General features: G+C 39.5%; 1 protein-coding gene across 1 annotated transcript in view; it reads left to right on the top strand.

Annotated features, from left to right (window-relative positions):
- Nucleotides 1-4,889: 4,889 nt before the first annotated feature.
- Nucleotides 4,890-17,596, top strand: part of IFT81 (intraflagellar transport 81) — a gene marked incomplete at its 5' end in the record, with an annotated part of 42,038 nt that continues 29,331 nt past the window's right edge. The window contains 7 exons of the mRNA XM_082491546.1: nucleotides 4,890-5,033; nucleotides 5,835-5,938; nucleotides 6,584-6,764; nucleotides 9,708-9,797; nucleotides 10,851-10,916; nucleotides 11,235-11,345; nucleotides 12,613-12,697. Coding sequence (XP_082347672.1) covers nucleotides 4,890-5,033; nucleotides 5,835-5,938; nucleotides 6,584-6,764; nucleotides 9,708-9,797; nucleotides 10,851-10,916; nucleotides 11,235-11,345; nucleotides 12,613-12,697 — 781 coding nt within the window. The remainder of the gene's footprint in view (nucleotides 5,034-5,834; nucleotides 5,939-6,583; nucleotides 6,765-9,707; nucleotides 9,798-10,850; nucleotides 10,917-11,234; nucleotides 11,346-12,612; nucleotides 12,698-17,596) is intronic.

Here is a 17,596-nt window from a genome sequence, read left to right as displayed (position 1 = left end):
AAATTTCAGCCTGGAGCTCCAGAGCTGATTGCTCAGCACTGTTCACGTCACCTTCTGTTGACGGCACCATATCTCCGCAACACTACCAGACTTTGCCAGTCTGAAGTAACACTGGGACAACTGTAAAGATGAGGCTAAACAGATGGAAGCTGGTGTCACACTGACCTCCTTCTGAGCCTGACTCTCCACCACCCAAAACTCTGCACCAGCGCAAAGACGATGCGATACACTTCTGGACTGGTCAGATGCATGCAACACACACTTCACAAGGGTAGCAATGGCGATGCAAGGCACAGGGCAATAGTAAAGCCAGCTTTTGAGTCATCAGTGGCCACAGAGATCTCCAGCTTCTTATCTCACATTGCACGGGACACCATCCTATTTGGTCTTAGATTGGTCATGGGATTAAAAGGGAGTGACAAAGTCACTACTCCTCTCAGCAGAGCCAATACATGGCATATCCTTTGGCTGCAGCCTCTTCTACTCCACAGAACCATGCACAAGCCAGAGCTGGTCAGTGTGCTGCAAGCCCACTGCATCCGGTTCAGGGGGTGAAGGAGCAGTTGTAACGCTACCATCTGACACTGTAAACACAGGAGGTAGAGCTGTGAAGATGCAGAGCTGTAAATCTCAGGCTCAGAATCTGCAAGACAAGACCCATTAGACCCAGATTAAAAGGACCAGGGTCCTCTCTCTTGCAACAGAAGACCCACAGAGGCATAAAATATACAAACCCTACAGCACAGATCTAATGGTTTTCTTCCAATCCTTTAGTATTTCAAATCACCTAGGATGCTGCCTATGGCTGCAGTCATGACAAAACATTCAGAACCAGACAGGCTTCTTGGCTGTTGGTATTGTCTTAAATGCTTCAGCACACAGGAACAAGTTACATTCTGCACAAACAGGCTTAATTTTTTGAGACATCAGTGATAACTTCTTAGGCTTTTGCTGACCACAGTCCATATTGCTAGGGTTGGTATTAGTGACACTTCAGCAAGCAAAATTCTGCTACATAATAACAACTGAAAAAGCCGCAAGTAGGAACCAGAAACAGACCTGGGATGCACTTAGGTGCTAGAATAGACACAAAGAAATTGATGTTTAATATAGCACAGTCAGACCTATGTGTACATACACATAACAATATTTATAATAAAAGACAAAAACAGGAGGGCTCAGATTGCATAAGCGAAGCAGAAGTAAATGTTGTCTTCTCTTCCTAAATGCTCTTGTTTTCACATTAACGTCCTCCATCTGTTTGGGATCTGACCTCAGCAGCTCAGCCGGACGTATTCATCTTCTTGCCCATGATGTTCCCATATAAGGTGATCTCTCTTTGCCTGTGGAGCACGATTTTGATTTGCTCAGGTTTCATTCCACTCTGATTTGCTGGCCTCTATGGTCGAGCTCTCTCACAGTTTTGCAAGGCAGTATTCCACACAGCAGTGGCTATAAAGGGAGGAGAAAGTCAGGAGGGAGTAATGAAGCTGTGCCTGCAGATCCTTTCGATCTGGATAGTTTATTTGCAGGCTCCATTCTCTTTCTTCTGCACGTTGCCTCTGCATGATGCCTTTTGAATAAGCAGCTTCCATAAGCATTTCCCAAGCAATACAAAATGTAAGCCCCCCCCCTATCCAGAGAAATGGATGGAACTATAGGGCTGAGGTCTTACAATAAACTCTCATGTCATTAGGAAACTGCTTGAAACTCTGTATCACTCTCCATGCAAACTAACTTGGGAGTTTGGAAAATACCCCCAGAATTCTACAACAAATATACATGGACTCTGGCCTTTTATTCCGCAAGACTTGATCCAGATACCACATGACTCCAACTAAGATAACTTAAGACAAGCTAAGCGTCAAACAAACATCTCAGCTGCTTCCTGTGATATTTACTGAAGGCTACACTGAAAGCTATCATCTCTTTTAAGTCTGTGAAGATTCTGTTGTGACACAGAGGTCAAGATACTGAGCTAAACCTTAATTTTTTAAGCAATAAGTTGGAAAATTCAGATACCACTACAGACTGTAAATATCAAGCAGCTGGCAGGCAGCCTGTGGTAGCAGTGTGGCTACTTTGCACTCCACGTACAAATAGCACAAAACTGTAAAAAGGATCATGAAAACCTACAACTTTAAAGACAACACAGGATCCCGCACACTTTCCCCAAGTTGAGAAGTCACATAGAACTCGGCTCCAATGTATGATTTTGCTCCTGCCTTTAATCAGTTGAGCTTTCAAACAGTCCAGCAAGGCAGAGCTCAGCCAATCTAGTTCTAATGACTGGTCATGCAGGTCTCCTCCCCCAAGAGTCAGAACAATCAGGCTTCGTGGCTTTCCACCATGACACAGTGAAACAATCTCACTATCTTTTTTTCTTCTTATCTTGGCATTTTCTAAAGTTTTTAGACATCCTTCCTCTTCTTTATCTGTTGCCTCTGTAACGTTATGGAGACATGAGAAGAGGGTAACAGTCCTTTGCTTCTTGGAAAGTGTAGAGACTGAAATAGTCCGATGTAAAGAATTTCAGAGCACCACCCTCACACTTTACCCAGCACAGATCCCTCTCCATCCTCAGCACTGTAAGCACAATCACTCTCTCTGCGCCAAGGTCTAAAGAGAGGATGTGTAATAATATTTACAGAAACAGTGTTTCTCTAGCATTAAGTGGCGGACCCACATCCACCACTTCCTATTAGCTATTAACGCAGCCTACAGGGAGCAGACCTGGCCCCCAGCGCCTCCACAGGAAATACCATTTTCATTTGCTCTGTGTATTCTATATACTCAAAATACTCATCAGAAGAAAAGTGTAATTGATACCAGGAAAGCATGTCAAGGGAAAGTAGATCTCTTCTGGGAACTTGTAGGTAAATACAATTCCTAAAGGTCAGTATACAGACTAAAAGCACAAAGGAAATATGATCTGGTTTTAAAGTTCAAATCCAGGAGTCAGGAGACTTGGATTATGTTCCTGGCTCTACCACAGCTTTCATATACAATCACAAGCAACCCACCCATCCCCTCTGCAACTTAGTTTAGCCAGTTGAAAGCTAGGATACCAATGCAGTGTCACTTTTCAGGCTTCCCGTGAAGACCAGTGAATTAGCATTTTATGAAGCTTTTTCTGCTCTTCAGAAAGAAAAAAGATAGACGCAGTGCTTAGAATTGCAAAGTATTACATTTATGATTGCTATCTACTGAGTCAAATTCTGCAGTGATTTACAACCTGTGCATTTCAATTGGCACCAATTTAATATGACTCACTGCATATTTTAATCCATCATCTGTGGACTCACATGGGATTCTGAGACTATCCAAGAAGCTACAGCAGAGGCTCCCAAATCCACCTATTTAAGGTCTGAGCATGGGTTTTGAAGGATTTGCAACAAAAAACTTGCAGATGGAGAGTTATGCATTTAATGAACAAGCTTCATTTTAATGTATTTTTGATTGTTTGGTATTTTTGAAGCTCCTGTCCTTGTTTCAGATTTAGCATAGCTAGTACTATGGATTCATTGCTACTTTGAGGCACACTGACAATTGATGTTCAACCCTGAGGACACAGATTTGCCGTATGCCCCTAATGAAGCCTGGGCACAGGACTGGCACTCCTTTTTCACAAGGATCCTCTGTGCATTTTTCCACTTGAAAGAAATGAAGTAACCATTCACCTGATATGTACACCAGCCACACTTGACATCTCTTCATGCTGTCAAAGACTGCCAGAAATCTTAATTGGGTAACTGCATCAACCTGTTTGTACATCTCCTACACATGCGACAACAGCCTCCCTCTTAAGAAACCGCAAAGCTAAGTATATACTTTAAAGGGTGAATCTCAAACCTATTTCTGCCGTTCCTTGCATCAAGGTCGCTTGTGCTGTGAAGAAGCCCTATGAGAGATTTGGCCTATGGCGCATACACCCCAGCATCACCCACAGCGACCACAGCCATGCTTCCCACACAGCAAAGAGGCCTCGACCCTACCCTGCTGCAAAACCCATCTGATGCCCCGCCATGGCGCTGCGCCTACTCCGGCTGCCTCACACCATGGCGCGGGGCAGGGCCTGCTGTTGTGGCACCGCCACCACCTGCCCTCTCGTCAGAAGCCGGCAATAAAAATCCCAATTCCTGCCCAATTCAGGGCGGGAAGCGGGGGGAGACTGAGCTCCCCAGAGCCCCACCGAGCTGGGAAAGCGGCGCGGCGGGAAGGGCTGCCCGGGGCAGGCCGCGACGCCGCCGGGAAGCCTCCCGGTGCGGCCTGCTCCGCGTTGCCTCCCGTCAGGCTGCGGTCGATGGCGAAACAAGCGAGGAGAGGGAAGGAATCCACCCTCCGCCGGGAGAGCCAAACCCGACACGGCCTGACCCGCCGGGGCGTCCGCGTCTCCCCACAACCCACCCCTCCGCCGCTCTGCGCATGCGCGGACACCCCCTCGCTCGGGCCCGTTTCCAGCCGCTTCGGCGCGTTGGCAGAAGCGCGCGGTAGCGTCGGAAGTGACGCCATCGCCCTGGCCCGGGCAACCGTTACCAGGGTAACCGGGAGGCGCGCGCGGGAGGGCCGGGGCGGCCCGCGCGGGAGGCGGAGGACGAGGCCGCCCCGTCGCCTCAGGGTGCTGCCGCTGGCGGTGGGGGCCCGGCCGCCTCCCCCGCCGCGGTCTCTCTGAGGGGCCCGACCTTCCTCCGTAGGCCGCGAGGTGCCCTGCGGGGCCGAGGGGGCGGCCGGGCCTCGCCCGGTGCCAGCGCACCGCCTCTGGGCTGCCGTGGGCCTCGCTGAGGTGGTGCCTTCAGCCGCCCTCCTGGCAGCCCCCAGCTCCCGCTCCCCGCCGAGGCCTCCTGACAGCTCTTTTGCCTTTCCTGCAGAGGTTTTTCCAGGCCACGATCATGAGTGATCAAATCCAGTTCATTGTTGAGAAGCTCAATCAGGAGCCCTTCAGGAAGAACTACAATTTAATCACGTTTGACTCCTTAGAGTCAATGCAGCTGTTGCAGCTGCTCAATGATGTTCTGGGGGAGATTGACCCAAAGGTAAGAAAGGCAATCAGAGGTGCTCAGACCTGTGTAATTGCGAACACCTTAAATGGACTTGACACAGAAATTTGCTTTTATTTAGGTCTGGCTCTGTGTAATCTTGTGGCATGTTTTGTTTACCAAAATAGCTTATATGAATCTTCCTGGAAATAAACGTGCCTGGCAAGGATTCTTTCTGTCTATACGTCTATGTGTTTTTGGCAAACCGGCAAATGTTTCTTGGGCCAGGGATACTGGATCCCTGTCTCCTAGAGACTGATGACTGTATATTTTTCCTTGGGATACATATGTTAACTTGGTTCATACTGGCAACGGCTGTGTTCTTAAGTCAAAAGTCAGGCTGTGTCTTGCACACATACACAAGGTAGGAATTGATAAAGAACTGAACTTCATGATTTAACTGTTGCAATAGGTATTGAATCCCTCTCCTTTGAGGCTACCAAAAGTGTGTGTAAGATCAGGAGGGATTGTTCATACATCTGGGGTACCAATACATGTGCGTTTGTGTGCTTGGATATCTGTCTTCCTTGGTGGAAGTAATTGGTTTATCTGCATAGGTGAGGTCCCATGAGCAGACAAAATTTATACCTAGGATAAATTTACCTGAATACAGATGTTGGAGAAAAATCCATTAGGAGAGAATTGAAGTTTGGTGATAAAAAGGATATTCTATATAGAGCATCTCACTTCATCGACATAACATGATAAATGGATAAAGTAAATTCTTTTAGTGTTGCTAGTTAATTAACATGACTTGGACAGACAGTGGATAATTATTTTTTTTTTTTAACTATTTAGCATGCTGTTGACATTAGAGAGGAGCTGCCGGAACAAACAGCTAAAAGAATGTTGAGTCTCCTTGGTATCCTTAAATACAAACCTCCAGGAAGTATATCAGACTTGTAAGTATTTTTTTTGTCTACAAATCACGGTAAAAACATCTTTTACAGCTTATACGGTAACAATCTCCAATTCAGTAGGCGTGTATTTTTGACCTGGACTGCCCAAGTGGGTATGCGTAAAGCCTTGAAGGCTGCTCCTCGCTTTTCACTATAGAATATGGTATAGGCGACGCCAGCAGAAGGCTCTTGCAGGTGTACGCTGCCCCTCCGGCCCTGCTGCAGAGCTGCTATTGCGGAGTCAGCCAGGAGAGGGTGCCGCATGACTGGCAGGGTCAGTCCCTTCCCTATCCTTTTCAGACCAGCCGCCCGAGGCTGGATTGCACCCTCCTGCTCCGGGTTATAGCTCAGAAAACCCACGCGCTTCCCACGTTGCCTTTATTCCCGAAGAATATCGCAGAAAAGGAAGAGTTGTTGTTGCTGGCCTTAGCCTTTTGATGTGTTACGGGGTTTTTATCTGTCTCAAGGTAGCAGAATTGGGATCATAAATAGCAAAATGGCCTCATGAGTGTTTTCTGTTTTAACAGCATTAAGAAAATCATTAGGCAAGTGGAAGGAGAATGCCAAAATATTGCAAATTTTTTGTTTCAAGCCAGTGTTCTTTAGTTTGAGATTTATTGGTATTTTCTTTTTGTTGTTTTCATATAGGAGTGCATTTCGCCAAGGGTTAGTTACTGGAAGCAAACCTGTAATTCATCCTGTCTTACATTGGCTTCTTCAGAGGACCAATGAACTTAAGAAAAGAGCTTACCTGGCACGTTTCTTAGTAAAATTGGAAGTGCCAGCGGAGTTCCTACAGGATGATACTGTGGCTGACATCAACAAACAGGTACCATTTTTCATGAATGCCAACATTTTATGTTAATTAATTGAAGTCCCAATAGGAGGAGGGATAAATTAATCTGGTAGTTACTGTTGAGATATGTGTTCAAATGAGTTATGTTAAGAGCATGTTGGAATCAAGGGTGAACAAATATTTGTAATAAGAAATATATGTCTTCGCCACCTTTCTTCCAATAACCCTGAAATTGTATATTAATAGGTAGCGTTGAATTAAAAGGTTTTAAGCCCATTAAGTACTGGGTACTAAGTAATATTCAGAGCCATGTTGGCCATGACAGATTTTTATTTCTTAAACACCTTTTTTTTCTTCCCTATGAACTACAACATGGATATTTTTAATTTTATCCATTACCACTTCAAAGTAGTCCAGAAAATGTTATGACCAGAAGCCAGTCTCCTAATTGTCAATTGATTGTGTAGTATTTATCTCCTAATATTTTTATTAGCCTATCCCACTTCTGCTTCAACCATTTATTTTTTTGTGAATAAGTAAAAAATTTCTTTTTCCTGGGCTGACATTCCTGCTCATTATGTTCCCACTTCTTTTGTGAGCATTAAATGTTGATTTTAGATAGTCAGAGTGGGTGGATTTGAAATGTAAAGCTTAAAGTGAACCAAAGTTATGTTTTTAGATCTGTAATATCTGAGGTACATATTTACCTATTTTTTATCCAGTTATTTGTGCCTTTTTTATGTATAGTGACTTGTAAAATCACAGTGTTTTTGAATGTTTGTAACAGGTAACTCCATTTATTAACTGTGCATCAGCAAAGCTGTATAGTCTGACTGAAACTTGACTAAGCCTTTTATTTTTTTGTTACCAATAACAATGTTGGATTTATAACTTGGAATAACTAAGCAGAAGTAGGAAAGAGAGAAAGGAATGTAGATTGTATGTTTTTTCAGTATGTCGCAGTCTTAATATGTATAAATATCCAGCTCCATTATTTCCATTACGTAAGATGTGTTCCTTTTTGGGATTACAGTAATATAACGGTCTTATTAAACTTATTAAATACCCTGCTGATTAATTCAAAACAGAAGCTGGGGTAATATAGTGCCTTAATGTATTTAATATTACTATGCAAATATTTAGATACTAATGAATTAAAGAATTTAGCCTAAAGTGTTTAGATAGCTAGCCTTGCAATAGTGTATTTTAAGAGAAACATTTCAAACACTAGAGTTTGGAAATCTTAGACCATGGTCAGATTGTATGGTGTACAGAATGAAGCTCAAATGTACTTTTGTAAATTACTTTAAAAAGGTACTCAGAGTACTTGCCATCTTCTTAACTGTGCTGTGATTTGGACATCAGATTAGGTGCAGTATATCATGTAAAAAGCAAGCAACTTAACTGGACAATGACATTTATGCCTTTTCAATGAGTTGCCCCCAACTGCCAGGAATCTTTCTTTCCACTGCAGGAGCCTGGGTGTTTTTTGGTCATTTGAGTGTGTCGCTTATTTTGGGTGCACATGGGGTAGCTGCAGCTTTTATTCAATGAAAGTGAGGAACCTTCCCTTCGTTATGATCTAGCAAACTGTGTTATGCCCGTGTTTGAATCTTACCATTAGTCTTGAAATATTGTGTCCCAATAAGGAAAAGAGTAACTAAACTCACCTTTTGAAAGAGGTAGAGAATCCACACAAAGGAGAGCTGTTGGACATCAGCAATTGTGAATACAGTTGCTCAGAGACTACCTTCTATTTCATTATTTGTTAAAGTACTTAACTCCTGTAATGCATAAGTTATATAATGCAGGCCAGTTGCGGTTTTACTCCTACTTTTTTTTTAAATTCATTCTGCATTGTCCAGCATGTGCATACCTTATCATACCTTTATTTGTCATTTAATCAAGATTTTTCTATTTTATCTTCTTCTCAGTAGCCATTTTATTGCTAATTTTTTGAATTCATTCCCACTTGTCAGTGTGTGCCTGGTACTGAAAAAAACAGAAATGAACAGAGCATTCCAGATACTGGTTCCCCAGGGTTTTATAGAATAGAATTGCTGCTTCACTGCTCAGGGATATGATGCCTTTGTTTGAACTGGCCTTTGCTGGGGCCATTTTGTGCTCCACATTCATATTTGCTCTTTCCAGGAAGTGAAAAATGACTTGATATTCTCTTTTTAGATTTTTCCATCGTATTGAATGGCTGTTTCTGTGGAGATTATCTTTCGTTATATCTCAGCTTGCATTTCTCCAAGTTGAATCTAAATTTATTTCCTATCCATATTTCTAAACTCTTTCTGTCCCCTGTTATTTCTCTACCCACACAGACTTTCACACTGCCTCTCAGTTTAAGATTACTGGTGGGCAATGTACTGGTGTGGAAGTAGCACACTGTCTACTTCTTTCTAACTACCGAAGTACATATATCAATCTCTATATTATACTGAGGGCATGATTATGCAATGTTTCAAAACTATTTCTCACATGTTAAGTCAGGTGTGCTCTTGGACCGCTTTGCTGGATTGAAGCTCAGTGCTCTAGAAATTCAAGCCGCATTGCTTCGATCAAGCATGTTGTTAGATCAAGCTCTTCCTTTTTGGGCTGATAAATTTATGTATGTGATATATACAGATTTATAGTAAGAGAGAATAACTTGTTAATATAGCATGTCCCTTTCAGATAACATCTTATCTTACTGTTTTGAAAATACAATATATATTACAAGGGAAGAGGTGAAAATACTAAAGAAATTGTGAAACTTCTGAGTGTACCTTCAAATGGAAGATAATTTACCGTGATTTTTATTTTTGCTTTTTAAGTTGACAGGCTTTTGTGATGAAAAAAAATGCCTTTAATTCTTGTTCTCACTGTATTTCTATTTCTATATTTACTGTCTTAGTAGTAAAGCAACATGTTGATCGAAAATCCTTCGACACAAAGCTCATTTTGCATGGTATTGATTTTGTTTTATAGTATGAAGAACTGATGGAAGCATTTAAAAACCTACATAAGGAGTGCGAGCAGCTCAAAACATCTGGTTTATCTACTGCAGAAATAAGAAGGGTAAAAAAACCTGACAAAATTGCACAAGCTTTGTTTAGATTTTTTTTTATTATTATTTTCATTCTATTTTTGTTGGTTTTGTGGACTCTTTGCAGTGTATAAGTCATAGAGGTCAGAGCTGATAAACACACAGCTGCCTTTTTGAAACAGTTCTCTGTTGGCAAACAGATTAGAAAGTCCTCACTCGTGCTTAGAACTGAGCTTTCTGAGGCAGATTGGGAAACAAGGCTGCCAAGATTCTGTTCAGCATGATTTTCAAATACTAAACCTCCTTTTCCTGTGAATGCAAACTGATACAAAACCTTTTGCTTTACTGATATAGGGTAATAATTTCAGAGGATGTTGTATGAATTAAGATCTTAAGTCAACAAAAATTATGATCCCGTGTGTCTAAGGTGTTAAGTAAAGATATTTACCCTGTTTCAGCAAAATAGTTAAGCGTGTGTACAGCTTTCTAAGTAAGTCATATAGACAAGTTAAGCAAACGTTGAGATAAGGTCTAAATTTGAAGAATTTATTGCCCTTTCTCTCATAACTATCAATCTCTGCTGGTTAAGATAGGATTAAAGGAGCATAGTAATTGGATACATGGTTTAGCACTAGAAAGTGTTTCTTTTAAGACAATTGTAATAGAAAAAGTGGCAGCAAACATTGCTTCTGTGCAACTTTGTGCAAAATTGTCTGCCAGGAAGTAGCATTAAGAACGTATGTTTGACTGCATCAGATGTTGAATTCATGCTGATTTTTTCTTGGTTATTTCTGTTTGTATGTTTTTATTTTAGAGAAATCCACCTGCTTTTATTTTAAATGTTCACACTAATGCTCAGGGATGCAGATGAAGGAATGTTAGCATAAAGAGAGTGGGAACTGTGGGGGAAGTAAGAGAGAAGAGAGAGATTGGAATCCTGGGTGTTCTGATCATAGATCAATAAAATTATAACCGCTTCAGTGTATTTGGAGAATTCTGATTTTCGTATTAGTTTGAACAGAATTTAGTTCAATCCATACTATATTGTAAATAAATTAACGTTTATCTATTTTTCTGCTTTTTAGGACATCGGTGCAATGGAAGAGGAGAAAGATCAACTCATCAAAAGAGTAGAGCGTCTTAAGAAGAGGGTAATAAGAGAAGTAACGCTGTTACATTTCAGTGTCATAATCCTTGGCTTGCAACTCTGATTTTGGAATGCAAACAAGGATTAAGATAAACATACTGTATGTCTAGGAAGGAATCGAGTAACTAATTGACCTACAGGGAATCTCCCTAGGCGTTAGTCCAGAGCCTTTAAGAATCTTGAGTCCAGTACTTTGCTGTCATTTCTGAGTAGTAACATGTATGGAAAGGAAGTGCTAAGTGGGCTTGTGAGACATATGATCTCTTTAATGTATTTCTCAACTATCTGACAGTAACATGCACTATTTATCCACTTGCTGTAGGTGGAGACAGTACAAAATCATCAACGAATGCTTGAAATAGCAAGACAGCTTCGCTTAGAAAAAGAGAGAGAAGAATCTTTGGCTCAACAGAAACAAGAACAAAAAAATCAGGTACTGACATAGAAGCATACCTATTAAAATAAATAGTTGTTGACATTTGTTTGGGAATCATGCATTTAAAAAAGTACATCATGAACAACAGCACAGAGTTTCTCACGACCTCAGAAAATTAAATCCCATTTTAAAAACGAATATCTATGTACATTTTAAGGGAAGAGGCTTGACCCTGCAAGTTTTGAACACCTCATTCAAAGTGCTTGGCTGCCTCAGCTGCCACTGACATCATCATTTAGCAGTCCCAGGAAATGTTCCATGACTTACTGTTGTAGCACTTAAAGAGAATTCTGTGTATTTATGGTGGTGAGCAAAGGTTTCCTTAGTTTGATTTGTATCTCTGTGCATCTGCACTAAGATTTCAGGGGCTGAGTAACACAGCAAGTACCTCAGCTTTTCACTGGGTGGGAGGAATATGTATTCAGGAGCAACCTTGGGATTTTGGTCCCTGAATTTGACAAAGGTGGTGTCCTGGGAAGCACTGGAAGCAGTTGACATCTGAATATAAGGGTGGGTTTTACTCCTGAGCTATGTTGTCTAAACAAGATACTTTAATAAAATCCAGTTCCATATTGTTATGTCGTCTCACCAAGTTCTGTAACGTGAACTTCAACACTGTATTAAAAGGGGAAAAACCCCAAATTTCTAGTATTGCAGTCTATATCTACACGTGGAATCAATGTGAATCAATAGGCTTACAAGCTGTTGGGTCTTTGCTTGAACCTGAGCAAGATCACAAGTAAAATGAATGCGATGTCCAGCTAATTCCAGTTCTTAGTACACATCCCTCTGAATCACAAAAATGCTAATCAACTGGGTGTTGTTTGGCAACAGGCTTTCCAGTGTGCTCTCAACTTGGACAGTGGATTGCTGTGACAGCTCAGCTGCATTGAAGAACTGCAGTATAAGGATAGTTATCTGCTGCAGTCCTGATTCTTGCTGTCTTTGTTGTTGTTGTTCTAATGTTCAAGCCACTCATATTTTTGGTTGCAAGTTGTTTAATGAATTTCTGCCATAGAGAAAATATTGCTTGGGAGTATAAGAATACTGTCCTTAATTAACATGACAGAATATCAAGTAAACCCAGGCCAATTGTTGAAAATTTGTTTTGGCATGTTCCCTTGTGAAGTAGATAATCACCAGATGCTTCTAGCTACCATTTTTTATATTTGGGATTCTTTTTGATACTCTTTTGGTTTAGTTGTTTCATTCAATATGCATTTCAAAGGAAGGAGCTTATGTGTGTGCAATTCTCTCTCAAAAGTTGTTCCATGCAGAGCAGAGACTGCAAAGAGCACAGGTCCAGCTGAAAGAGATGCATCACGCAGTAGTGGATTCAAAACCTGAAAGTAAGTAGTAATCTATAAAGGCTGGGGGTTTACATGTGTCTATTAGAAATGAAATAAAAACTGGGTGGCTGTCAGTAATATGGTAGTGCCAAAAAGCATATAGGATCTTAAGAGAATCTAAAGAAAGAAATAACTTGTGTTCTAAAAGCACATGCTGGAGATCCTAAGCTTGAATATGCCTTGCCGCAAAAAGCCAGGGAGACCCATCACAAGGGAAGATATCAGTCATATTTTGAGGTCTCCTTTTTTTAAAATCTTAAAACAGTTAAATACTGAATACTAACCATAATACTCTGCAAGAAATAAACAGTTGAAACTACAAAGGGTTGGAAAAAGGAGAAACCTCTTAGAAAAGACAAACTTCTGATTTAGTAAGATTTTGTCTTTTGTGTTTGTAATTGGGCCTTGGTGAAATACTGCTTCTTAAAAATTTTCTCAATGAATGTACAAATACATTGACTATTATGTTTTATGCAGTGTAGACTCTTTTTTTTTCTAGTTACCTTCTATAAAATATTTGTTTGAAAAGCTTTAAGGCCTGTTTCTTATAGTAGTACAATTTTGTGTTGTAGCTTTGTATGGTACCAAAAATAAAGCTACTTCCTAATTAAGCTTTTTTTATAGATCATGGATTATATATACACACATGCTCTTATACATTATTATGCATATAAGTAATATATATTCTAGATATATCTCTATATTAAAGCCTATATATTTATATATTAATATATTTGTTTACATATGAAAATACTTTGTTCTCATGATACGACTGTAGCTGATTGAGTTGTATGTTGCTGTATTACATTAATAATAGCAAGATTGCTTCTCCTCATTTTCAGTGATATATCAGTCTGCAAATAACCTCAGCAAAATAAATTATACTACTTGTGGAGTAAGTTAATGGTCTATGATCATTTATAAAAGGTGGGAAGGAATTGTGGTTACTAGATAAATGCATAACTGTCTCCAAAGGCTACAATTTTACAACCGCTAGGTTTCTGATGATTTAATCACTTTGAAGGAAGCATAACAAGGATTAGCCTGGCAGTTTCACAGCAAAACTGGGAGTCGATTTAGGGTTTGGTGTTTCAGGTGTATGTGATCTTTGGCAAATCACTTAACCCCTTTCAGTTTGTCTCTTGCACTTCCTCAGTCACAGCATTGATAGAGGTTTTATATGCTGTGCATACAGGCATTGGGGTTGATTTATAGGGAAATACTTTAATGTATGTAAAGTAGTGTGAAGCTATAAGACTCAGAATGGTCCATTTCACAGGGCTTATCCAGTTGCATTCTGAGTTGCTATGGTAAAAAAATGCCATAGATTTTTTTTTTGTTATATGTATAAATTACTCGCAAAATGATATAATCTATTTATCAATTTAAACTTAGTAAAGTGAGTCATTGTCCTACTCTTTCAAGTCCATTTAATATTCCAGTTGCATCACATAACTGCTTTGGTGGCTGTTTTGAGTTAGAGAATTTTTTTCAGTCACTGCCACGTTGTGTTGTTATCTCTTTGTAATTTTACTTTAATTTTTTTACAATGTTCATCAGCCACAAGTGGAACTAAAAGAGTATTTGAACTATCTTCTTTGCTCAAAGGGACCCGCAGTGGATTTTATAACTGTTCCATTTTTGCAGTAGCTATCGGGGAGTTTATACAGCAAAGCTGTGTCAACATTTCTATTTCAGTTCCTGGGTTTTTTTTAAGGCCAATGGAAACTTGATGGGCTCAGTTCATATAAGCAAAGGTAACATAATAAAAAGCCAGTAAATATGTCATTTAATCATTGAGATGAAAATAAAGATAAAGTCAACATATTTAATTTCCTTATCTTGAGTCCTGCTTACAGGGGAAAAAAAAGTGTTTAGATGTTCTGAAGGAAAACTTGGAGTCATTAGTTAAGAAAACTTGTGTTGAAATTTTGCCCAAACAAAGTATTCAGGACTTAGCTTTGTAATTGCTTTTCCCCATAGTAGTTACAAAGACACTGCCTGTAGTAGCAATTACAGAATGCCAGCTGTGTTTTTTAAATAATTAGGTGACCACAATGCACTGAATAGGATTCCATTTATTTTAAAAGCTTTGTTGGTCTACAGTTAGCACAATTTATTTTATTTTAAAAATTCCCTTTGGCCACAGTTTGGTACCTCAGCTGCCTACTTGTATCAGTATAGCTTGTATGCTGACAATTCATCGGCTGGTTGGTAGGTGTGGATTTTCACTGGAAGTTAGATACTTTCCTTTAAAATAATTTTCTTCCATTTTTAGTTCTTCATGTGTTTTTACTTCCAAAGTGAGAGAAAAAGATCAAAGTTGTTGTTAATGAGTTGAAGCTTTTTTGTTTGTCTTGCAGATGCAGGCTGCTTTGATTACTTCATATTATATTTAGGATGAAGTGCTTTAAAGAAATGTAAAGGAACTCTTTAAGGAATGCAACTAGCACATATTCATGAGTATCATTAACATGTAATTAGCATCAGTCTGCTTCAGCTGTGCCAGAAAAATACAGCTTATGTTTAGTAGGATTTTAACTCTTAGAAATATAACATTTAGAAAACTTTGTATCATGAAAGCCAGTTGATTGTTGTGAGATGTTTTGTGGACTGAAATTGATCATTCTGGTTTCCACAGTACACACCTTCCCTGTTTAATAACTTCAGTACTACTCAGTACGTTGTTTCACTACAGTGAGGCAGTTGCTGCTGGTAACACTAAGTAACACGAATCTGCAATTTCTGGGTTTTTTCATGGTGGTGGTGGTGTTCCAGATATAAATAGTATTTTTATTATCACTGACCACTAGGTTGAATAACCTAGCTCATGCTTTCTCAGCAAGATTGCCATCTTTTTAATTTGAGTCTCTCTGCTGGTGCAAACACAAATTGTTAACGCCAAGAAATGAACTGAATTACTGAAATTCTTGATCTCTGTCCATTTTGCAGAACATTATTGTTCACTTTATTGGCAGAAATATGAAGAAGTGGATGACTAGCTTGAAAATTGATTAAAAGAATGTGTTAAGATGATTGTTGACAAACAGTGAAAAGTGTAATTTATATACTTCATTAAGTTTATATGTAGTAATAGATTTAGAACACTGAGAACTTCAAAGATACTGGTCAAAGAGGAATTGCTTTGTACAGTTGTCTATTTTTATGTCATTCTGAACACTTGATAAAAAATAGAAATTTAGGATGCTATTATTTAAATATTCCATTTGAATGAAAACATTAACATTTTTCTTTTCCACAGAACTCTCTTTCCCTAAAATTCCAAGTTTAAATTATCTCCACCAACACTGCAAACCACATTACAATTAAATTTATAGATGTATTTGGTAAAGGAGAATGGCTTAGGTGGAATTTTATTTCCATCTTTATTTAATTTATTATAAAGTCACTGTCAATTGATGTAAGGTCAGGGGTAAAGCACTTTTAAGCTAACTCGATGTCTTTGAGAATACAAGTCTAGTTGGTAAGATTAATAGTATTGCCATGATTGACTTTTTTAAGACCATTGGCTCTTAACTTGCACCCTATTTTGAAGAACAAACGAGGCAGCAAAAATTCAACATGACCTATGTTAAAAGGATTAGAAGGAGTTTATAGAAAGTTTTAGAAAGGAAATTAATCAGGGAATCATCACCTGAGTGGATGTGTTTCTGATTGGGACATGCAGAAACCAGTGTCTGGCTCTTTTTTGTTTAGTATTTACATCAGATACCTGAAAGAAAATAGCAAATGATCACCGGTGAAATTGTCAGATGAAATAAAAATTGGGGAAATGACTGAATAATGAGGAGGGCCGACTGTTGATTCAAAGTGACCTTAATCACTTAGGAAGCCAAGCCCATGCCAACAGTATCTGTTTTAAGGAACAGCCAAATGCCACCATATTCTTCTGGGAAGAATGTACTTGCGATGTAGTTATAACATGTGGGAATCTTTCCTAAGAAGTGACTCTGAAAAGGACCTGTGGATCATGGTGTAAAAATGGTAGAACTGGAGCTCCCAGTGTCAAAGATTGGATGCTATCCATGAATTTATTTATGGAAAAAAAAAGAATAGAGGAGCTATCAGAGCTAAAAGAGAGGTAATATATGTCCATCACTGCAATGTTGTGTCCACTGACCAGAATTTAAGAAGAATGTTGAAAGGTCAGAGAGGTTTCAAAGTGCATCGATAATAATTATAAACATGGAAAGCATAACTTACAATGGCAAATTCAGGAAGCTTTTTAGTTTTTCAAGGAGATATCGAAGGGATGATTTGATCATAATCTGTCACTGTTTGCATGTCCCAGGTCTCTGTTTAATATAGGGAATTGGGAGTGATGTCATTGGAAGCTGTGGATGAATAATTTTAGTACTCTGCTTTTGAGCATGATTGCAGAAGGCGAAGTGAAGGGTATGATATAAGTGGATGCTATGTGGAAGTCTGTTCTAGACTTGCCTTTGTTGTGGCCTTCCTATGTGATATTAAATGGCATGTTGGCAGATAAGTCTATAAAATGAGTGCTCCACTTTCTTAATTTTTTCCCTTTTTTTTTAAAAATCAGTTATTATTGCAAATGTTTTTGGTGTAGGATGCACAACTGGTAGCCTGTAGAGGGAAAAGAAGTACGAATCTGAATGCAAGGTGAATCAAGTTTTAGATCCATTAGCAGAATTATGCAGAGAAACTTGCCTCTTTCCTACATGACTGAGCAAGCACTAAGAAACACTTTCTCCCATCCCTCCCTTTGTAATAATAATAATAAAAAAGTCTGAGTGGAAAACATGAGGAGTTGCTGTTAATAGCTCTCCACATGTAAATATGTGGTTGGCAGAACCTTGCTAAAATAACCTTAGGGCACAGAGCCAGACTTTCTGTGCAGCTTACGTATGTAGA

Source organism: Vanellus vanellus, assembly GCF_965231255.1.
Source record: "Vanellus vanellus genome assembly, chromosome: 16".
NCBI lineage: Eukaryota > Metazoa > Chordata > Aves > Charadriiformes > Charadriidae > Vanellus > Vanellus vanellus.
The sequence above is the reverse complement of the archived record's forward strand: the minus strand, read 5'-3'. Positions and strand labels throughout refer to the sequence as shown.